At 25.3% G+C, this 26,014-nt stretch overlaps 1 protein-coding gene across 1 annotated transcript; it reads right to left on the reverse strand.

Annotated features, from left to right (window-relative positions):
* Positions 1 to 79: 79 nt before the first annotated feature.
* Positions 80 to 25,585, reverse strand: LOC132928842 (cytoplasmic aconitate hydratase-like). Its single transcript, XM_060993794.1, has 18 exons — positions 25,338 to 25,585; positions 21,300 to 21,386; positions 21,064 to 21,230; positions 20,855 to 21,000; positions 20,709 to 20,778; positions 20,443 to 20,635; positions 20,235 to 20,365; positions 19,986 to 20,157; positions 18,410 to 18,627; positions 3,833 to 3,992; positions 3,544 to 3,764; positions 2,393 to 2,549; positions 1,245 to 1,480; positions 1,039 to 1,175; positions 822 to 969; positions 637 to 759; positions 367 to 552; positions 80 to 295 (listed from the first exon to the last, which is right to left on the reverse strand). Exons 1-18 carry the CDS (start codon positions 25,342 to 25,344, stop codon positions 182 to 184), a joined length of 2,673 nt encoding a protein of 890 aa, XP_060849777.1. The 5' UTR covers positions 25,345 to 25,585; the 3' UTR covers positions 80 to 181.
* Between the last annotated feature and the right edge of the window lie 429 nt (positions 25,586 to 26,014).

Consider the following 26,014-nt stretch of genomic DNA (forward strand, 5'->3'; position numbering starts at 1 on the left):
TAATAATTTACCTTTACAATACCTATATTTGTAGAATAAATTATTTTTCAACTTTGTCAGGCAAAAAAAAAAAATTGAGTTCGTTGAACAACAGTAAAAATGCATTTCATATATTATATTGTAATAAAGATAATTTCATATAAATTATAGTCATGGATCTCTGTTTTCATGAATCAATAATTTAATCTAGCATTTTTCTTATCATGTAATTCAAAATTCCTCCATGTTTATGATATAGTATATCTACTTCAGTGTCAAAACGCAAAATGGCATTGAATGTGACACCTGTGTTGGTCTAAAAAAATAAAATAAATAATTAAGCTACAAAATAAATTCCCCAAAACATTGTTTTTATTTATTATTTACTTTCACTTGGATTTCTTGCAATGGTTTGCAGTTTTGTGGAATATCTATGTCATATATTTCATGACCAGTAAGTTTTAATGTTTCAGCATTTTCTCCGGAACGGAATTGCAATGGAATTATTCCCATACCAACCAAGTTGGAACGATGAATACGTTCGTAAGACTCAGCAATCACAGCTTTAATTCCCTATGGACAATAAAAACCATATTTTAAAATTAAAAATATTTTTATCATATATTAAAAATAGTATAAATTATATAAATATATTACCAGTAAAAACGGTCCTTTTGCTGCCCAATCTCTTGATGAACCTGATCCATAATCTTTGCCAACAATAGCAATGAGCGGCCTTCCCTCTTTAGTATAAATTTGAGCTGCATCAAAGACATCCAACTAAAAATATATAAATAATAATTAGTTCAACAAAAAAGTATTAGATTAAAAATATGTATAACCTCTTGTCCACTAGGAATGTGCAATGTTTTTGGTCCAGTGTTCTTCACCAACTTATTTACTAATCTTATGTTAGCAAACGTTCCTCTAGCCATAATATCATCATTTCCACGTCTTGAGCCATAAGAATTAAAGTCTTTAGGAGTGATACTAAAAAAAATTGGAATTTTAGTTTTTAACATATCTAATTATTGAAATTAATAAAATGCTTAAGCTCACTTTCTCGAAGCTAAATAACGAGCTGCAGAACTATTTCTTGCAATACTACCAGCTGGACTGATGTGATCAGTTGTTACAGAATCACCAAGAAACAGTAATACATGGGCCCCTTTCACTGATTGAACACCAGGTAATGTCTAAACAAGAAATATTTGTGTTGAAACTATGAGAACTATTCATAGTATTTATTATGTCATGGTTTATACTTTTGTCATGCCATTGAAAAATGGAGGGTTTTTTATGTAAGTAGATGATACATCCCATGGGTATAATTGGCCGTCTGGGGCTTGTAAACATTGCCAAGCATTAGAACCATTTTCAATGCGAGCATAGACATCTTGGAACATTGCAGGAATTACAGTTTGTTTTTCAACAGCTTGGATCAATGCTCTAGATGGCCAAATATTTTTCAAAAATACTGGTTTACCATTTTTATCATTACCTAAAAATATATAAATAATAATATAATATTAAATCAATTCTATTTTAATAAAAATGTGTACCTACTAAATTCAATAAAAAATAAAAAAATATATTTTTTAAATCGGACCACTGGTAGCACTTGAAAAATGTTTCTCTTTTAACAGTTTAAGTAGATAAATAAATTTGGTGGCCAATTTTATGAAGCGTTTAAAAATAAAATATTTTAAAATTGTATGTGATTCTAACTTTGTCATACTAACATAATAACGTTCTTCAGAGCCATAGCCAGGGAGGGTCTTCCAAGCTCAAGACCCCTCCCCCCAAAAATGTCAGACTACAATAATTTTATTGAAAATACAATTTTATATGCTTGATGACCCACTTCTCCGAATACGGAAAATAGCTTAAATTGTGAATTGTGGTGATAAAGCGACGCCGTTCTATCACATTTACTTGATCTTGATTTTATAATATGTATAATTATATGAATTATATTGTCAGAAATATAATGCAAACTTAATTTGTTATCATAATTGGCCATCAAAAATTAAGCCCCCCACCGAAAAAAAATTCTGACTACGGCACTGACGTTCTTTGTGACAAAAAAAAAAGTTTTAATAAAAAACACATACATTCCTGCAAGTACAATAAATTGCCAATATTCAAAATATTCTACTCCAACAGCCTTAAATCTTAATGGGTGATTGTTTAAGGAGCTTGATGTTTAATTTATATAATTATATGAAAGGGAGAGTTAGAGAATTCAAGAAATATGCAATTTCCCCATAATTTATCTTTCGGGGCATCTAGACGATGAGAATAAAAAAAGAAAGGGTACTTTAAATAACAACAACCACGCAAGTTGATGTCAAGTGTCTCAACAATCAGATATAGAGGTTACGTTTTATATGAAAAAACTTTTAACGCTCACCTATAGGTTCAGTTTCAAAGTCGATGTCCATGCGTCCAGCGATCGCGTACGCAATGACTAACAGCGGTGAAGCTAAATAGTTGGCACGGGTGTTAGGATGAATGCGGCCTTCAAAGTTCCGGTTGCCGGATAAAACTCCACAACAGACTAATTCGTTCTGAATTACGACACAAATAAATATTCAAGTATATTAATATAATTCATTTTTTAATGTGAACATTATACATTTTATTATATATTAATTTTTAAATTTTAACTGACCAGACTGTACCATTAGTTTTTTTACGTTTTTTTAATGGTAATATACATTTTAATTTTAAATTCCTAAGCAGATAATTTTTTTTGAATATTTCAATGTAAAAAAAAATCGAATTTTTAATAAGGATTAATAAATGTTTAAAGTTTTGACAAATGGACTAATATAAGTGGAGTGGTTATAGGAGTACCTCGTAAAATTGTTGTCCTCTATACTACATCAAAACTTTAAATAGTTCTTATACTTATAACTTAACTAAGTGACTTATAACAAATACTAATATTAACTACTAATTTGAAATTTAATTTTTTCACAATAAAATACTTAATGTTATCAGTTCATCAGTGGTGTATTATATAGAGGGGACCCCCTAAACCTGGGCCCATAGTGAAATTTCAAATTCAATCAAAAGTGTTGAAAAATGCTTAAATTACTATACATATGTAAAATTTAATAATAAATATTTATTTATAAATTAAAATTACTCTATTATATTATTTATGTCATAATTCCTGGTTGTAAATTGACCCATACTGAAAATAATTCCTATATACGCCTCTCATAAGTCATAGACTCTATGACGCCAGTACGCCACTGCAGTTCACAGTCATGTTTATCATATTTATATGCCAAAAATATTATGTGTATACTGTATAGTACTATACTACATAATATGTATTATTATAATGATCGCGTCGAGTACCTATACATTAAATTGAATATAATATTTTATTATTAATCGTCAGTCAGAAATAAAAGTATTTATTAACTTTTAAACTGTATTTTTTTACCAAAAACACTCAAAGAGTATCATAAATAACAATCGGCTTAATTAGTAGTCATTGCTAAATAAATAATAACCAATAATAATTTAATAGTTCTGTATTCAACTTACCGACTCAATAGCGTTTACGATTTGTTCGGGCAAAGGTCCAGAATTTCCAATACACGTCATACAACCGAATCCAACGGTGTCAAAACCAAGTGCTGTCAAAGCTGGGGTAACTCCGCTCTCTCGCAGATAATAAGTAACTACCCCCGAACCAGGCGAAAGACTAGTTTTGATATATGGCGCCACAGATAAACCGGCTTCGACAGCATTTTTAGCCAATAAACCTAAAAAAACGACAATTAGGAAATTATTTAAGTTTCATTTTTTATTGTAAAATTCATTATTTATTTACCAGCTCCAAGCATTACACTGGGGTTGCTTGTATTTGTACATGAAGTAATGGCAGCAATAACAACCGATCCATGTCTTAATGTATATTTTTGATTATTGAATTCGAATTCACAACTGGCATTCAATTTGTCTGGACTAATGTTAAATCCTTTAAATCCAATCTAAAAATAAAATAATTTGTGTTAGTGTGTTACCATAACTAAAAAGTATAAAATGCAATGAAAAATAAATTTAAAAACATTTTTTTTTTTTTTTAAATATTTAGTTTAATATTTTGCTTAAAATAATTTGATTCTATACAACAAATTACGTCACTTAAAAGCGTATTACATTGCTGCATAATATAATTTTTTTTTTTTAAAATGTATTAAATGTTGAATAATTTGTATTTCCTATAGGTTAAAATGATACCAAGTACAACATACTTTTAATACCTAAATAATATAAAGTAGAATACCTATTGTAACTTTGTAAATAGCACATTATTACATAATACCATTAATTTTATAAGTTTTATTTATTATAATAATAATTGTTATTGTTTAATATACAAAATAGTACCTAATTTCTACACCACATTACGTAATTATTTAAATAACAATTATTACATTATTACATAATTTAAAGTATACTAGCTAAAATACCAATCGCCACCAGGATTACAGTAAAAAATAAGATTGTTGAATAATTATAAATAAATAATTATAAAAATGTACATATTGTTATACATAATAATGTGTCATTAATGATTAGGAAAACTAAAATGGAAAGTAATTTAATTTCTTAAGTTTTAATAACATTTTTAGATATACGCAAACATTTTCATACAGGAAAATTGCAAATATTTCATCCAAAACAAACAAACAAATGAAAATGTCAATGATTTTCTGTATTATTACTACCTATAGATTTTTTTTATAAACTATTCATTATATTTTTTTTTTTTTTGTTTGGTATTATTTGTATTTTTAATTTTTCAAAAGATTTAACTCTGGACATGGCAATATAAAGTTGGTAATCAGAAAAAAAGCCCCGTATCAACTAAATACATTATTCGTTATTTTATTATGATTTACATAATTAAATATAATCATTACATTTAATATTGTCTTTGTACCTACATAATTTAAAAAATGTTTAAGGGTAAAAATTTAAAATAATTAAAAAAATAAATTAATTGTCATTTGTATATACGTAATTTAAATAATTTATTAACATTTTTTTAAATATGTAAGATAGTCATGACAATTATTGACAATGTTAAATGCAGATTTCGGCTATACTTATAAATATGATAAAAAGTGTTACATAGATAAATGTAATGACTACCTACATTTAATTATGTAAATCATAATAAAATAAGGAATAATGTATTTAGTTGGTCGGGGCTTTTATTCCTAGATTCATTAAGTTGACCATGACTAAATACAGATTGGTGTAGATACAATATTACAACATTTACAACCCTACATTATCCAATGTATGACATTATGCTTTTGTTTGTTGACTTATTGTCATAGCAAAGCTATTCTTATCGGAAATTTACGTTTATACAGTATACAGTAATGATACTATAATATAGGAGTAATGGGGGTTGTAAAGATGTGTGTAAGCGCACGGTAATCAAAGCGCATCGTCATTCCTTGTCCATTAGAACTTCAGATATAGCTGTAGCTGTTCGAAGAAATCGTCTCACGTTTTAATAATATTTAAAGATTGTCTAATCTATTATTTTAAAATAAATGAATTATTGGAATTTTCTATAAACTATACTATATTACTACCATAATACTACTGTCACAATTCACCGGAAATGGCGGAAATATTTTCCAATTTATAAATGCTTTCTGAAAACATAGTAATGTTCATATTGTTATAATACCTAGACTATCAATAGGTATTAAAAATAATAGTTGGTCGACCACACCTTAGATTAAAAACGTATTTATTTTAGATACCTATCGAATATGTCAGTACTCAGTTGTACTAAGAATTTCTAAGATTATTAACGTCTGTATTTGTGGGATTCGTATTTTGATGCCGAAAATACCTTTATAGCACACCAAGACCAAGACCTTGAATAACAGTTGTATTTATAAGTGGTAATTTATTGTACGACATCTACAGTGGGAAGGCCTGGATCATAGGAAGCAAGAGAATTTATAAATTTATATATATTTTTCATTATCTACGGTCTCTGACATATTGCATAGAAATAACAAAACATTCCAAAATCCAAGTGATGCCAAAAGAATACCCGATGCCGAATAGTATTATTATTTATTACCTATAAACAACTATAGTACAAACTATTATTATTAAATACATACATAGTTATAAGAATAATTGAAATAATGTGATAAAAATGTCTGATGTCGAAATGATTCTTCGATTACCATTAATACGTTATTATAATGTTCAAAAATGTACCTAAATATTAAATAAATTACAATAAAATAAACCTGACCGAAATTTCAAAAGAATCTACAAGGTCCATGTCAACTGGTGTAGTATGGAATGAATACTTACCACCTTGCCTTTTTTTTTTAATGTACCTTGCCGAAAATAAAAATACGAACTGTAGGACAGTTTTGAGACGCAGAAACTGTCTCCAAAACAATTTATGGTTTAAGGGATCAATATTTGAAAAAAAATACCTAATCCAACAAAATTAATAGAACATAATATATTTTATGCTACGTCCTGTTGTAACCACTAACCACTTGTAGGTCTTTGTAAGAGGAAAATTGTGTTCCAAAATCCCAACAGAATAACAAAACATACCTAATGAAATAAACCATTATATAATGTTATAACCTTATAACACATAGGTGTAATAATATAAAGAATACTTGTGAACGGATTTCTGAGATTATATAGCTATCCGTTTATATGGATTTTGAGCAAATCAATTACCAAGAAATATATACATTTTTACCTTTTAATAGCCAGTAACGTGATTTTATATACATTTACATCCATATTCATTTCTCAATTATAGAAGATTTGTAAAGATAATAATATATAAATATTAATAATTATAAAGTTATAGTTGAATTCTATGTAATATTAACACTATTACACAAATGAGAAATGAGTAATAATGCTATTATAATATGAATATTATTACAACAATCATTATTAAATTTCAACCATGATAAATTTCTATTTTTGTTCGAATTCTATAAGAATACTACAATAATTATTCAATCGTCTTATTATTATGTATATTAATAGATCATGGATATATTGTTATTATTATTATTCATAATAATATATTATCGCATGTTCATAAATAATATTTGTATTTTGTTTATTAAATTAGTAGTTCCTATCAAATAATAATAATAAATTGCACATAGGAACACAATAATACTTAATATTATACAATTTATATCTACAATCCAATTATTACTCGAATCATATTACCAATAATTATTAATAAATTGACCACATTTTTTTTTCATTTAATATAAAATTATAAAATTAATATAATAAAGGGACTAAAATATAATTAGGTATAACGAACTATTTTAGATGTAATCTTAAATTTTAATCGTGTTGATTCGATACTAAAATAAACGGAGATTCTGATACTTCATTATGGATAATCATTTATCAGAATATTATGATTTAATCATAAAACTTTTTGTTCGCGATTTATTATTAATTTTCCAAATCTTTGAAAAATAAATATTTTGTATACGAAAACACGTCATTTTTACATATGTACATTGCATATGATATTATCATTTCATGATAGGTAACGGCTTGAATTTTTTTTTAAAGTTAAAACATTTCTCATTATAAAAATGTCCATGCTTTAAAATTAAATGCGATTTTTAAGTAAAAAATGTTAAGTTTTTGACTTTTACTCTATATAATCGTGAATATAATTATCTTTGCAAGACGCTATAGATAGTATTTTAAAAATATTTGTTTTTAAAATTTGTTCATAGAACGATATACGTAATAGTCAAGTGGCCAACATAATTCAGTAACACTATAAAACAATACATTTATATATAATTTACTTGTAAAGCATTTAAATATTTTAAATCACAATGATGTCGATGTGATCAACTATTAGATTTATAAATAATATAAATTGTTTTGAAACGGTTTTGTGAAAATTAGAAAGTATTAAATTTTTAATAGGTACATTTAAAAGACACTTGCAACGGCCCAACGAATATAATTTATTAGTATATTATTACGTATTTAGTATTTACTTATACTGGATTCTGATAATAAACGAATTACCTATGGAAATAATTTATACAAGCTACGGTAATTCGAAAATGCACTGAAGTTTATAATTACGCTCTATACTATACCGTCTATACCTAATCATGATAATTTATAATATTATAGTACCTATGTAAATAGCCACAAAACATTTTCATCTGATTACTATACAATTGTATAGATTCAATTGTTCGTCATATTATGTGTGTTATTATTTTATTAACAACGTTAAAGATACGAAAACATTCTATAGTATCATGAAAAATACTGAAATATTTTTATTCATTCGAAATCGTTTACCTATGTAATTTTATCAGATATGTTTACAGTCAGAACTTAATAATACATTATCTTATTTAACGTGATGGAACATTTATTACGGTATATTGGTATATTGTAAACGAAGAGTTCAAAGCCTTACATGTTACTCACTGGTATATACAATATAGGACTATGCGAATTGAACAAATATAAAAGGTAGAAAAAAATTAGAAACACACACGCAGAGGTCGAGGAGTAAACCCGTGGTAGTAACATTTATATCTTATGTTTAGCAGGTAGGTATTCTTGACCACGGGTGTGGGTTCTTCCGTCCTCGACCATCATATACAATACATATTATTTACAATAAATGTATATATATATATGTATATTATGAAATATTTTAAGGTCTATAGAAATATTTTGGGCCAAAGGACAGTGTGCCAGTGTGTGTTCACTGTTCAGTAGTTCATCGTTATTCGTCACAAACGCACATAGCGCATCTGCATTTTCAGCATCCTAGCAATACTCTTCGAAGAATATCTCTATCGGCGATCATATCATACTATGCTCTCCCGAGGTTAGTGTAAATAAACATTAATATTCACCATGTAAGTCGTAATTCGTAATGTTAAACTTCCCTCAATCCTAATTCCTAATCTATAATACAACATTAAATTTATTATTTTGTTAATGTTTTTGTAAACGGACACTATCGTTTTATAGTATATTTTTCAGTAACATGTGGTAATTTAATTTGTGACTAGAATTATATACTATTAATCTGTAGTGGTAATTCGCAACGATTAGTTTTATTTTTGTAACTACTTATTATGCTATTAGTAGATAATAATAGTTTTGATATAATATAAACTTAGATATTGTAATAGTATTATGGTCATAATTCATTAGCGAAATAATATATATTTTAATTTTTAATGCATTAATATTAACATTTAGTTCATAAAAATGTTTTGACAATAGATAATATTGTATTTTTAATATATTTTAACTAAAATAAAAACAAACAATAAATTGCTAATTATATATATATATTATAGTTATTGCTGTTATATACTGTTATGCATTGGTTCACTACGTTTTCAATAATTGTATTTACAGCACATGCGGCATACATTAATTTTGATAGTCAAAATACAATTAGTGCTTGCTGATAATAGATTGCACTAAAGATGTTTACTACCAAAATTAATTGTGCTGCTATCTGCAATTGTAGCTTGAATACTACCAGGTAACAGATTTGTTTTGTGAGTATCAATTTAAAACTTCCCAGACGAACTCTGTTACCCTTTAGTTTCAAGAAATACGGTAATTTATAAAATATTGCGGTATTAATTGGGATTAAAAAATAATTGATTTCATTGTTGATACTATAAAACAATCATTAAATATTTAAATTAGCCGTTTTATCCGCGATTTATGAATAATTTCTTTTGGTAACACGTTTCGTCTTTAGTAATCCAATTTTAAGTCTAAAGACGTTGTTGTTACCTACGAAATTACATAAATATACATCAAACGAAATGGACAATAACTACCTAATAAGGTAATTGTATAGTAAATTTAAAAGAATGGTTAATTGTTAATAACTCGTCACCGACGTCACCTCTCCATAAAGTAGTACAATAAATAATATTATGTCATAGGACATAGATTATCAAAACTATTAGTTCCCACATATAAAAAAAAAGGTTTTTAATGTTTGATATTATATGAGTTTTCTCTTGTAAATATATTTTTTATTCTCTCAAAAATAATGAACTTATAAACATATTTTCAAATGAATAAATGAAAGGTGACAGTCCAAAATTTATATTTATTATTCTATATTTATATTTATGTATCTAAATATCTTTTAAGTAATATAACTCGTTTATGTAATTTTTGTTTATATTTCAAAGTTATCTCTTCTATAAAATAATAAATTTATAAATACAATAAAATTCACAAAAATATTTTAATTATTAAGATTAATCTGAAAAATCACAAGTGCTCTAACATTTTCGTCAGTTGGTTAATTATGTAAATGAAAATAACTAGTTTCAAGGAATTCCAATATTTGTATTTAGTAGATACTATTTAATTTAATACATATATTATTTGCTTGAATTTAACCAAACAATTTTAAGCTATAAAAAATATGAACTACAATTTAAACGGTAAATGTTTATTTTATTGTATGGATAATAGCTATTATTTGTATTTTTCATGTGATATAAGAAAATAATATTAAGTTTTTATTGTTTTGTACGATTACAAATTTTAAACAATTCGTAGGTTACTACTTACTACTAATAAAATAATGATATTCATTATATTTTTATTTTTTCAGTCATTATTTATTGTTTTATTGATCTTATAAAATAAATATTTTATCAAATAGTTGCTATCTAGTCTAGACATAATGGTATAAAAAGATTATAATTATTTTAATTTAATAGATTATTATCTTTTTGTGTTGATTAGCACATCATATTATATGGATACAATTAAAGGTTATGAGCTAACGACATTTTTTTTTCAAATAACTGAAATAGGAATAAAAGTCGTGGTTTTTTAATTACAAAGAAAATAACTACCTTACAATAAATTGAATAAATAATGGCTCACGTAACTACAAAACCAGTTACAAACAATACTTTAAATATGTTTGAAAAATTTGACTTAATAATATTTTAATAGTTACAATAAATATTTGTTTATATGAGATACTAGATAGTATATAAAATACTTATTTTTTTCTGAAACTCGTCAACAAAATATTATATATTTTGCTAAAATAACAAAATAAAATGTCTATTATAAATTATCAAAATATGCCTTATGTGCATTAAAATAATGTAGATTAATTCAAAACGCTATACGTTTATTTTGTGCACACTTAGCACACTACAAAATCCAGAACTATTTTCAAATATTCCCACAAATCCGTGTTTATGATTATATTATCATGTTCAATGCTTGTACAATTGTATATTTATTATATATTTAATATGGAATACCAAAAACGAATAATTATTAATAACTATTAAATCGCTAGGAAAACCAATACCCGGCAACACTAACTGGTGCGCATGACTTTCGAGCATGTAGGTCTGCGTCTGCAGTATTGCAGTCTCTGGAGCTCATCGATACAATGAGGTGGGGGCGCACACTACAACTAGCCTACTAACCAGGCCAGTCAAGAAGTCGAGTATCAACTATCAAGAATTCAAGAATAGTTCAGCTTATTTCCGCCTGCGTCTAATGCAATGCATATTGCATGTTACTACGCTCGACGGTTAGGAGGTATCCAGGTATCTCAGTTCGTTGTTGTCCGACGTACACGTGCACGGTGCATTTAACGATTCGCAAGTATTTAAGAACTGAAATGAAGTTGTTGATATAAAAAACGTAAATATTTATCAGCTGTAAAGTACAATTTTTATATTGCTTTAAATGTTATATTACCGTCGACCGCTTGATTTATACTTGGTATATAGATATATTATTTTAAACTAAACCGATCGGGTTCCGGAGATCACGCAACGTTTATTTCACTAGTATAATTGCTATTTTAATATTGTTAGTGTTATTTTTCATTTATTTATGTCCGACGTACGTTTTCTTGCTCATCAAAGTCTTAGGTCGTATGCGTCTAGGAACACTTAAAGCTTTGATGACGGGATAGTGTGCGCCGGGGATGTCGTCGATAGTGATGGAGGTGGCGTTCAATGCGGTTTTGTCCGGAAATGTGGTGTTAATGTCCTATTTATATTACTAAATGTTTGTAGAGTTTGTAGTCTTTGGTCTCTATGAATTTGACCAACAAACTCCGAAAAATTCCAAAATAGGGATTTAGCATAGTCATACATTATTAATGGTGTACGCCGTTTGGTAACATCAACCTCTTTAGCGAATGTTAGACGTACTAAAGATGTAAATGTTACCTGCGAAGTTCCCATGAACTATCACTCGGTGACTTCAACTCAATAATATGTATATAATTATGTTTTTATTAACCATTACTACATTTAATGTTAATGTCTTATACTCTAATAATTTTAATTATTTTTATTGTCTTTTGGATCTATTTTAAGGTAACTAAATCACTATGGGAGTAACATTTACACTTCCCATAGGATATAGGTACTCTGTAGATGATGCAAAATAAGTCTTCGATTATTTTTATAAATATTTAAGTTTATTATATTATGTACTATCTAATATTAATAGCATATTATTTACCTTACATTATAGAACGTTTAAAAATAATTAGTATATATATATATTTTTATTTAAAATATAGTTCAGTGTTTGTCAAAAAATATTGTCAATAGCAGTAGAAACACCAGAAACCTAATATTTATTTTAGCCTATAGGTACAAACTACAAGGGCAAACCTATTAAATTTAGATTAAGTATTATATGTCTGGACAATGAGCTCTATTATATTATGTATATATATATTATATTGTCTCCCAGAGTCCCGGTACGTTTAGCGATAAGATATATTCTTTTTTTCATGTTAAAAGTTTAATATTTTTTTCTAAATCATATACATTTTTATGTCTAACAGTATTATTATAGTGTATCTTATAATTATAAAGTTTTTTTTATAAACATGAATAAAAATATCATTGCAATAAATAATTATAATCATATAAAATGCATTTAATACCTAAAAATTAATTAGTAGGTGATAATACTATCAACGGAAGATATACACATAACAAAGACCAAATTGAAGGTATTGTTTGTAATCGCGATTTAATATTAAAACCATGTATTTATATACTGTGTATACTAGTTATGACTATGTTTGTATATGTAAAATGTATACCTAATTTTAAGAAGTATACATTGTAACCACACTTTTGAATAAGAAAAACGTGCATTTTATATTCTGAACGGGGAGCAATGATGGTATTTTTTTATTTTTCCAATCCCCTTTTGGAGCAGTAAAAATGCTTATTGAAGCTAGGAATGTGAAATTGGCACACCTAAGGGGTTAAATCCAAAAAAATCCCCAGTACAGTTTTAAATAATTGTGTAAAATTATTTTTTTTACAACTACCTTTTATTAAAATAGTAGATTTCAAAAATAAATACACAAACCCTAATTTAATGTTGATTATATTTTTTAAATATTTATTCTCGTTCTCTTTTGTGGACCATCTATTATTTTCGATGTTTTTAGTTTTGTTTCCTATGAATGTTGATAAGAAACAATATACTCGGTCAAAAAGATTGTAAAAATAATATGAAAAGTAAATTTATTTTAATTTGTTTAAAGCCGTAAAGAATTTTGACGAAATTGGGTATAAATTAATTATAATTTAACACTTATTAGTACTAGTTATTTAGTACTCACTGATTTAATTTATGTTGAAAAGGTTACTTTTATATTATTTGATGAACGGTAAATCCATTTAAAAGTATATAAATATATCTCTTTCAACCAATTTGGTCATACGATATTACAAAGTAAAGGCCAATACAAGCTTTCCAATCCATCCGTCTACATTGGTCACCAAAGCGCTGTGGCACATCTGTCTACCAAACCCCTTTACACAAAGACCTATATTTTCACTATGAAAGACTACTACCATTTTTTAAAACTACTGAAATGCAAGTCATTTAAACTTATACCCCAACTCAGTGGCGGGTTTAAGGGGGTACAAAGGGCTTCGCCCCTCCATTGGCATAAGTTAAATACACATTTAAAATTATTGTCTATTTGTATGTATTTGTTAATTACTGAAAGAATTTAAAATTTGCGTTTTGGACTATGCTCCCCCCTCCCCCTCCCCCCCCAAAAAAAAAAAATTAAATCCTGGTCCGCCACTGTCCCAACTACACTCAAAAATACTTGCGGTATATAAATAAACTTCTTAATCGAAACTATTTAAAATCTTTCAATATTTTATTACATATCAAAATATGTACAGAGTTTTACTGTGAGCTGTCTCGCAAGTAACAGTGAAGAGGAATTTCACCATCCCGTCGTTGACAATCTTCGTTCAAATGTACAAGAATATTTAAAGTATACATATTAATAAATGTTAAATAAAATAAAGTATAAATAAATCATTCCTTATTTGCTATTATTGAGACTGTTGATACATCGATCATCGATCTAAAATATTTTCCCGAAAATATGGTTATTTAAATAAAATAGTCTGCTGTCTGCCCACTATACGAAAAGTTGCCAATTGGAGATACTTACAGTTTATTATTCGGTACAATATAAGAATACATAATAATATTAAATCATGACTAACAACTAGTCTTCTGGATAACTGGTTTAAATTTCAAATGACTGGTGAGTATATACGAGTATATAAACGTATAGTCCGAGATATAATATAAAAGGTATAGCAGCAAGTAATTATAATAATTGAAGTTTTTAGATTTTTTTTTTTTCTAATAGGTAGATCTGAAGTAAGTACTAGTTTATATATGTATGTAAAAAATAAAAATTTCATAGAAACAAAAGCAACAAGATTTGTTTTTACTTTATTATTGTGTTATATTATTTAATAATATTTTAGAATTATAATAAAAGTAACATTTTAAATACAAAATATAATTTAAATAAATAGATATCTATAATATATTATTTAATATTAAGATACATAAATAAAAAATATTGCTAGCCAAGTAATTTAGAAAAGTGAAAAGATAATTAAGAACTATTATTAAATAATTGGTATCTTTAATATTTATATGAACCATTTATATGTACAGAACAACTGAACAACTATAATATACAATTAATAGAAATTAAATTATTTTTGTAAAATTTTTCTTTTATTAATATAGAGATTTGCATTAAAGTCTCTCAATTTATATAATATTATTTCTATAAACAAACATTAATTAGATAATAATATATTATTATTAATTGGTAATGACGGTATTATTAAATAATTTATATTTATGTGAAAGTAAAACGAAAAACTAAACTAGGTATAAGATAATTTAAATAGAGTAAATGTAATGGAGTAGGCAGTAGATACTATTATAGTATGTGATCTATGGACTATGGTGTGTACCTATACTGAACAGTAGTTATCAATACAGAAATTAAAAATGATTAAATATGCGTGTTGGGTAGTAATAGTTCTTGAAATAAATTATATACTCATTAGTCATTATTCAATAATTTAAGTATTGCCTTTAGTCGTAGGAATAATAATTTAAATAATCCTGTACTGTAAAACGAATACATTTCGTTAGTCTAAAGCAGAGGTTCCCAACCTTTTTTGACTCGCAGCACCCTTAGTCATTTTCAAAAAAATCCGGAGGCATCCTATGGCCTAAAGACTAAAAATATATTTCAAATAATTTCGCGGTACCCTGGTTGGGATCTCTGGTCTATGGGTTTAAATAAAAATCCTACAATTTACCTTTCCAGTAATTTATAAACATTATATTTTAGTATTTTACAATTTATTAGAAAACAATTATTTATGAGATAAAACATTTTGTATTACAATTATAATTTTGGTAAATTTAAGGTGTGTTATAGCTTTGTAAAATATTACGACTTTAAAATGATGATATCAATAAAAGTATAATATGATATTTCCTAGATTTCTTACCTTTATATTTTATAATAGGTAGATTTACTTTAATATTAAAGCTAACATCACAAAATTAATACTGCAGAACGAAAATGTTCCATATTGAATGTATGTAAGACAGTGACAATAGACATGGGTATAACGGTAATCGGTCAAAAAGTCCGGATTTAGTTTTTATAGTCTGACAAAAAGAGCGTAGATTTACTATATTACGTACTTGTAAGACGGAGACAACACATATGGGTGTGACGCCCTCCTAATATACGAGAAAATATTATAAGATATTGATTATCAATAATTATTAAAACAAAATAATAATACAATTTAAAAATCATTAATATGTTAAAATGGAAGTGTATGTAGAAAAAATAAAAGAACAGATACAGATGAACATAAATATCCAAGGTCCACATAAATATATTATGATGATCAATATAATCTCATTAAACAAATAAATAATGCAAACAAAACAATCCAGATAATTCTAAAATTCTAACCATTTTATTTTATAAAAGACATTATAACGTAATATCTGACATTATTCATTTTAAAATTAATTCATCAAAAGCATTAAGAAAGAACACAGTCTGCAATGAAAAACTAGTTATAAAGTATCTAGTCGCCAGTCGGTAAACCAAAATTAAAATACATAATATTTTTAGTGATATAATATTGTTTAAAAAATTTTAATGATATTTATTTAATTCTATTAATCTATAGTCAAATATAAATAAATATGATGTGAGCACCATGAATTGTTTCTAGTTGGTACTCATAATTAAATTCTATCACTGGTGACAATTCATGAAGCATGCATTTTAATTTTTGACTGATTAAATATTTTATCAGACTATAAAAGCATTTGACTGAAAGGTATGTACACCGTTATTTATGTATTTATTTAAAAAAAGGAATTACTAGTACTGATCGAAAAAAAAAAAATCTCGTTTATTAGTAATTTTAATAGGTATATTTATATTGCCCGTTTTTCATATATTTAATAACCATTGTGCCTCTTAGGACTTAGGTATAAATTTTATGTATATTTTATATGAAAATAAATATCTATAAATCTTTAAAATGTATTACGGTGTTAGCACTATAAAGAATAGTTTCATATCAAAATATTATGTAAGTATAGATACCAATTATAAATTATATATATTTGACAAAAGTAATAAAAATTATATTGAATTATTTGATAATATTTATTATTCGTGTAAAAATAGAAAATTATGCATGTATACATTAAAAATATAATTATTAAACACATTTATATTTTATCAGCAAATATATAAATGTTGAGTTTAAATAAAATATTAAATTAAACAAGTAATGTGAACATCTATTAAATGCAATTATTGCATGCATGACAAGAATATATTTTAAGAGATTCAATATTATTTTAATAATAATAAATGTTTTATTTTTGATATGGCTATTAAATAAATGTTTAAGGATGTCCTATTGATTTAAATATAATGTTTAATACAGCGTGCAGAAACAATTTTCAAAATAAAGTAAAGAAAAAACTTAAATTATTCATTTAATTGATTGGTAATGAAATACCAGCTAAATTTTAGTTATTTGAAACTGATAAAATACATACTAATTATTTTTTCCTCTGAAATGTGTTATACTTGTCTTGTATAAAATACATTGTAACTATTTTAAGTAAAATATATATTGTAACTTGTAAGTTGAATAATGACTAATATTTTAATATTTTTAACAGTCCTAACATTAAGTATAATTACTTAATTAATGAAGACAAAATATTTCAAGTCATTCATAAGTAAATAAAATATACTACACTTATTTAAATTACTCATAACCGTGTTAGTATAAATATTAGGTATGTTATTGAAAAATATTAAAATAAATTTAACATTTAAAAAATATTTTCAATATAATACAATATATTAAATAATGAGATCAAAGTTTGTGAGTGAAAACTATTGTTTTTATAGTGGTTCTAATTGTACACAATATTATATCAGTTATTTGTTTACACTTTGTATAGGCTAAAAATATAATTCAATAAACTTTTTAGATGCATTCTGTAGTCACATATTGCCAATGAAAAGAGCCATTTCTAATTTAAATTACTTAGAATTCCTTGGATAAATCAATTAAGTAATCCATTGCTACTTTAAATTTGGTTAATAATAAATGCAGTATCTATCAAATTTTAAAAATAAAAGTATGTTTTTGCAGTTAATGTCTATTCTAAAAAATAGAAAATTAAACTAATATAATGCTGAAAGCTCATTATACACTACACTGATTTAATATATAATAATAATAATAGTACCTTCTTAAATTCTAATAAGTAATTGACACTTTTAATAAAATCTCTGAGCTCACAAATGAATAGTTATTTTTACTATTATTGTATCATATATCATAGGATATTAAATATACTAAACACATATTTTTAGTATCTATACAAACTACATTGAATTATAAAAACTACTTACCTTATTTGTAAGACACGTTTTAAAATCTTTTTGAGCTTCAGATACAGATACACGATCATGTGGCCTCTTGGGCCCACTGATGGATGGTACCACTTCTCCTAAATCCAAAGTAGTGATTTGACTGAACACTGGATCTTGAGATGGATCATCATAATTTCTCAGCATTTTGGAAGCTTCTAAATAAGCTTTAACAGCAGCTATTTTTTCACTGCTTCGATCTAACACATAAATAATTAAAACAATAAATAATAAAAAATGCATTATGGGTGAATAGCTATATATTTTATTAGTTTTGTATTATAACTTGTATTTTATTAAAATTGCAAAAAATTGAATAATTGAGCTTGAAACTTACTAAATGTGTTATAAACTGCTTTACTTATAACTAATAAGTAGAGCCAATAATTTATAAAAATGTATTATTTTTAGCTTACTATAAAACATAGCATTTTTAATAGAAAGTGTAATTCATTATTTTGGAATTTTTTTCATTTTTTCTTAGTCAATATTATTAATAATAATTGTCATAAATATTTTACTCAATAAAAATGTTTTTAATTTAAAATGTTACATACTTGATTTTTTTAACACATACATTACAGTGACCTACTCGACACCAACTATACAGCAAAGTAATAGCAATACACACATTTGTACAGTGTGTACACTGTATTTTATACTGATTTTTTTAGAAATTTTAATAGATTTTAGATTTTTCATCAATTATTTTATTTTATACATTTTAGTTACATCACCAACTAGCAAAAAACCAGTGGCATATTAAGGATGGGGTCATTAGGGACTCAGGTGTTTCTAAGACATGTAAAAATTAAAGGTCAACAAGACTGCCATCATTACATTAAAAAAAACCTACTGCAAATTTTTTTTTTAAAATTATATTTATTGAAAATAGTTTTAAAATATGGAACTAATTTTATGACATCAGACTCTTTCTAGAATCACTATAATAATTTAATTTATATGTTTAAGGAGACCACACTTCTTAAGGCCCCCAAGTTTCATGTTGCACTACTGTAGGAAACCACATAAACAATTATAAAAAGTTTAAAACCCTATGTTATTCTCAACATGTATACTTTTAATAGTACAGTATATATTGTAAACATTATGTTTTAAATTGAGTTAAGAGAAAATGTACTTAAATGTGAAGTATAAATTCTTACTGACGAATAATATACAATAATATGCATTAAGCCGTTCCAATTTTGTGTAGTTAGGTTAAACTATTGACTATAGAATAGACTATTTTATAATCAATGGTTAAATATTAGAGTGAATTGACCATCATCAAACTAAAAGTTTATTATTATTATTTAATTTGTATTTGAGCAATAAGGAATTTAATATTAATATTTTACATACTCATGACTTGTTTAAAAAATCAATTTTAGAAAAAAAACTTTAATGATATTTTTACTTATAAATTTGAAAATAAGTCAATTCTATCTAATACTAAAAATAATGTAAAATGTATTGGTTTTAATATAAATTTTTATATGTTATGCATTGTAAAGACAACATATTGTTGTAGGTTAGATAAAAATACTCAACATACTTGTTTGTTGAAGATATGAAAGTGTATTTTGGTCAACTGGAAAGAAACCTACTGTTGCACCATATTCAGGACACATGTTACTTATTGTTGCTCGATCAGCTATAGATAATTGAGTAACTCCTGGTCCAAAAAATTCAACAAACTTTCCAACTACACCAATTTGCCTTAAGTGCTAAAAAAATTGTAATTAATTACTTTATTTTTAATGAAACAATAAATAACATTACAATAATGTCTCTTATATTTTACCTTGGTAATTGTTAAAACCAAATCGGTAGATGTTGCAAATTGATTTAGAGTTCCTGTTAGCTGGTAACCAAGAACTTGAGGAAGCAACATTGATATTGCTTGTCCTAACATAACTGCCTCAGCTTCTATGCCTGAAAAAAATAAACAAATAAATATTAAAATATATACTATTTTTCATAATAATAACTTGCTATTTTAATTAGTTTACCTCCAACACCCCATCCTAAAACTCCTAAACCATTGATCATTGTTGTGTGAGAATCTGTGCCAACTAAAGAATCTGGGTATAATGTATCTCTATCAGTGAAGACGACACGTGCTAAATATTCTAAGTTCACTTGATGTACAATACCAGAACCTGGTGGTACAATTAGCATGTTCTTGAAAGCTTTAGCTCCCCACTAAAAATGTACACAAGTTCATTTATTGATTATTAAAGAATTAATATAGTTAAATAATTTACTATCAAAGTACCTTCAAAAAGGTGAATCTTTCTTTATTACGTTCAAATTCAAGATTTTCATTTTTTTGTTGTGCATCAGCTCTAAAATAATCATAACATTAGAAAAAAATTCTTATTTAATAATAACATTGATAGCTTATAAAATTATTTATATTACTCTCTGACAAAATCTGCTTGGATAGAGTGATCAATTACTAAGTCAGAAGGACATACGGGGTTAATTTTGTTGGGATCACCACCTAAGCTTTTGACAGCATCTCTCATAGCAGCAAAATCCACCACAGCTGGTACACCAGTAAAATCCTGTAAATTACTTGCGAAATTAGTTTTAAAATTTACAAGTTAATTTTTAAATAAATTGTTTACTTGTAAAATAACTCTAGCGGGTTTAAATGCAACTTCAACACCTCCTTCAATCGTTTGATTAGTTTTCCATTTCAATATATTTTGCACATCATTTTCAGTAACTTGGAAATTATCACAATTTCTAACAGCAGACTCCAAAAGTACTCTGATTGAAAATGGCAGTTGATCTAAAATAAAAAATGTTTTTGTTTTATCACATATGAAATATTAAAATAATGTATATACTTTTATATTACCATATTCAACACCAAATTTGGGTAAATCAAAAAAAGTGTATTCCTTGTTACTAACATTAATTGTTTTCTTAAAACTTTCAAACGGATCTATAACAATAAGTTGTAACATTTAATTAAATATAATGCAATTTAATTGATTTGATATACATTTTAAATTTAAAGTTTTTTTCACATTTTTTTTTTAGGCAAAGCTTTCTTAAAAAAAAAACATGTTTAATATACAAGAAATAAAGAGAGAAACTTAATATAAGCCCTACCTGATTGGATAGTCTCGATTTAAACACACAATGAAACAAATACAATTGAATACTTTAAATTAACCAAAATATTAAACCTACTAATATAGCCAAAAATTATAGCAATATACATAAATATCTAATTATTCAATTTAAAATTGTAATTTTCTTCTTTTTTTTCTTAAATGTAATGTATATACAAGTATAATGTTAATGGCTTGAGTTATCAAAGCAGAAACTATATAATTTCTAGACCAATAAAAAAAAATATGTTTTAATAACATATAAACATTTAAATAAATGATTCTTAATTTGCATTTATGGTTATTTTTTGTCACATTTTTAGTTAATGTTTACCAAATGAAAAAAATTCACAATTTCTTTTAGTATTGGTTAATGTTTCATTGATTCTTGATTTTCCATTTTAAAAATGCAAGTACTTTTTAACAATTTCAAAGTCAAATAATTTTCAAACTATAATGAAAACTCTTCATAATAAAACTCGTTACAACGAAAAACTCTATAAAACTTAAATGTTGCATTATAATGGATGTTTTGATTTATAGACTATTAATCAATTCATTCTTTAGAGTGTATTAGTCACTCTTAATAATGAAAAAAATATTTTATATTTCATGATACAATTTTTAAAAAATACTTATTATTTGATAAAGATGACCTAAAATTATTCCAAGACATGGGACAAGTTCAAAGAAAAATAGAAAAAAAATATTGGCTAAACAAGTTCAAACAATGATGGCAGAATATTTAAAATTATAGTATACAATATCATACATATAGGTGGACGGGTATAGGTGAATTCTAGGGGTTAACGGGTTAATAAGAAATAAGATGTTATATATATTATAATAATGCCTGATAGCATAAAACATAGAAGTTAGAAGTCAAATAGACAACAATTTTAAATTTTGCTTCACAAAAAAAGTCTAGTTCAGCGCCACTGGGTACATAATACTGTTATACATAAATAATTTAAATTTTGTTTTTTTTATATCCTCTTGATTATGAAAACTTTCTATGACAAAAGAAATTTCTTGGTCCCTTCAAATTCATTGTAAAAAAATTTCACTGTATTTAATTGATAAAATATTTTTATTTTTAAATATAAAAGGTAATATTAATGAACTTAATCATAAAAAAAGAATTATATTATTAATGTTGTTGTATTTAATTATGTAACGACGTAAGATTTGATATATAACATTAATTAGAAAATGTATAATTTATCTTGGTATTTATATGGCTTTTAAATTTTTTTGAGCGCATTTTTAAAAATATTTAGGTTATTATTTTATAGTAAAGAAAATGTACTAAAATGTGTTATAATGTTTATGTACTAAAAATGGCTAAATATGCTTGTAAAAACTATGAGTATAAAAATATGTTATAATTGAATATAAAACAAGTTACATTAATTTTAATTTATTAATTAATTATTGTATAATTATAATTTCTAATATAATAATAAAAAAAACTATGGTGAAATGCTGAAAAAATAACTTGCTTTAAAACAATAATTATGTATAAGTAGATGCTTTGAATTTATTGTTTTTACTTCTATTGAATTGGCAGCCTTTATTAAAATCGGAGTTGTATATGAACTATTTACTTAAATTACAAAATAGTGCATATTTAGTGCAATTATTACCACAAGCGTAATTTTTATGGTTAAAAAAAAAACAAACCGTAGACCATCAAAATAGTTTATAGGTATAAATACATATATAAATTATAATAAACCCCTATAATTGCAAAACAACAAGTAACAGAAATACAAAACCGTAAATGAAAAATCCTGGGATAAAAATTCTTTGAACCCTAAGAAAAAAATCCCCAGAATACAATATTATACTTGCACACAACCATATGAAAATTATTGAACTAGAATATTTTAAGTTTTTACAAATTACAATGTTGTTAATATTTAATTATAAATATATAGGTATAGGTAGGTAGTAGTTTTGTTATTTTTATCAACTTGAATAAATATAGGAGGAAGTTTTAAAAGTGTTATACTTAAATTACACAAAAGACTAAAGAAAAAAATAAATGAAAAACTTTGATAGTAACTCTATTGTAGAAAAAATGTAAATATACCAAATACTTCGATTAGCCGTTAAGTTAAATTGAAAATTATTAAATAATAGTTAATGAAGCCACTAATAGTCGTACATAATAATATGTTCTTAAAATAATAAAAGTGGAAGTCATTAAGGGGCTGCTATACCAGCATTTGTTTTCTTCTGTCTATCTCTCATATTACATAGGAACAAAGATACTCCATATTTTCACGATTACGACTCTCTTCAGTTTAGTGCAAAAGCACCTATTATATATTTTATAAAAAAAAGTATTTTCTGTGCATCGACTGGATAGATTTTTAATATTTATATTTTTTATGAATATAAAAGCATGTTTTAATTTAAAATTATTTCGATTATTTTTAACCATTAATAATTTGTTCAAAATTGTAAATATTAAAAATCATTCCGGTCAATGCATAGGAAATACTTTTCTTTATATAATATATAAAATGTGCTTTTGCCCTTAACTGAACCAGAAAGTCGTAATCGTGGAAATACAGAGTATCTTTGTTCCTATATAATGTGGGAGATATACAGTCACAGAGAAAATAAATGATAGTGTAGCGGCCCCTTAATTTTATTTTAATGTTATATTAATTTATGACCTAATAGATTGAAATTAAAAAATATATTTAATTAATCCTCATATAGTTACTAATGTTACTATTAACAACTAATTGAAAACTAAAACTAAAATACTGATATGTATATTTAAATACCTAATAAATATTAGTATTGATTGTTGAGCAAGCTGTGCTAATTTTCTAAGTAAAGAAATTATATGATTGGTAAGGATAACTAACAGTGTAAGAAAGTAATATTAATAAGTCTACCTATATTACAAAATAAAGCTTATTTTCTAAAAATATTTTAGTGTACTTTTATAATTTTTTTAATTAAACTTTAACTAATGAAAAAGTATACCTATGCTATTTTTTGTCTTACTAAAATTTCAATTTCAAAATGAAAAATAATGTTAATTAAATAATCCTTATACAACTTAATTTATGCAGATAATAAAATCAACATTTGGTAACCTGTAGATGAAATTAAATAAAAATTTTAATTTTATTTATTATATATTCAAAATCATTTGCATGAACTCAAATCTTTATGTACATATAATAAAAAATATTAGATAATAATAATTATCTTATGCATATGGTGAAAAAAAATTGTCGCAATCAATAAAATAAAAACTAATCATGATTGAAAAAATCGCCAATTTCTTATTTAATTGAATGTTCAAAGGTCATTATAATCAAATATAAATGTTTCTAAAGTATAATATGACAAAGTTAAAATTTACCGGTTAATAATATGTTTAAAATATTTATAATAATATTATGAAGTATGAATTTAAAAAAAAAAAATGGTATTCCAGAAAATACTTCAATCTTAATACACAATAACCTTGAATATTAGTTATTAACTCATGCCTTACAATTACAAAGTTATAATTAAAATGAAATATTGACAGTGGACCATTCAATGACAATTGTTCATTCATAATAAGTACTAAGGAAATGTATACAATATTTTATTTAATATGTATAAATTAAGTGTAAAATTGTACAATAGTAAAAATAAATATCAAAAAGAAAAAAAACTAATGCATTCTGATTCCAATCAATTACAATTGATTTTTAAGTGATTTATGAATAATAAGTACATATTTTTGCGATTCGTATACTTACGCGACATTTTTAATATAATTCGTTCTTCTTCCTACACTATAACGATTTAATTAATATATTATTTGTATACAGTATAATAATAATAATAAATTATTTGTCTTTGAACATTAGAGAAGAAATCTAACGATCAACAAGTAAATGAACTTTCAAAAGTGATTGGTAATTTCCCACTGCCCTGTGGCCAGTACAACGTCTGTATTTTGTACTCTGTAAGTCTATGTAGTATGTACTCTACACTACTACAATCCACTGGTGAAATGAATATAATTATTATTATCGCCGTTAATGATAACTGATAAGGCGACGTGTCAAGCGTTATCAAATCGTTCAGCTGTTTTCACTTCGTATCTAATCGTGAGGAATAACACCAATAACCTAATAACCACTGTGGTAGTACAATGGCGGGCGGACTAAACCGCCGACATTAAGACAAATTCTATAATTATTTATTATTATTCTATAATATTTATATTATACTTCGGACACATTAAATATTCTATAACATATTATTATGCAGTATAAATTTAAAATGTACTTTAATACTTATACATATTGTATAATAGTTGTATCATTTCGTCCTGTAGGGTATTCAAACTTTAAAATATATATAATGATAAACAGAGATTATATAATTATTACTTATTTTTTTTTTATTGACATTAATGACATTTCAATTA

Source organism: Rhopalosiphum padi, chromosome 1 (genome assembly GCF_020882245.1).
Source record: "Rhopalosiphum padi isolate XX-2018 chromosome 1, ASM2088224v1, whole genome shotgun sequence".
Taxonomy (NCBI): domain Eukaryota; kingdom Metazoa; phylum Arthropoda; class Insecta; order Hemiptera; family Aphididae; genus Rhopalosiphum; species Rhopalosiphum padi.

Bases quoted from the DNA above. Each gene is read 5' to 3' on its own strand.
- LOC132928842 (XM_060993794.1), bottom strand. The intron at 20,779-20,854 runs GTAATATAAATA...TGATTATTTTAG, and splicing joins CAAGCAGATTTTGTCAGAGA to AGCTGATGCACAACAAAAAA. The intron at 20,158-20,234 runs GTAAAATATAAG...CAATTTTTTTAG, and splicing joins TGGTTTTAACAATTACCAAG to CACTTAAGGCAAATTGGTGT.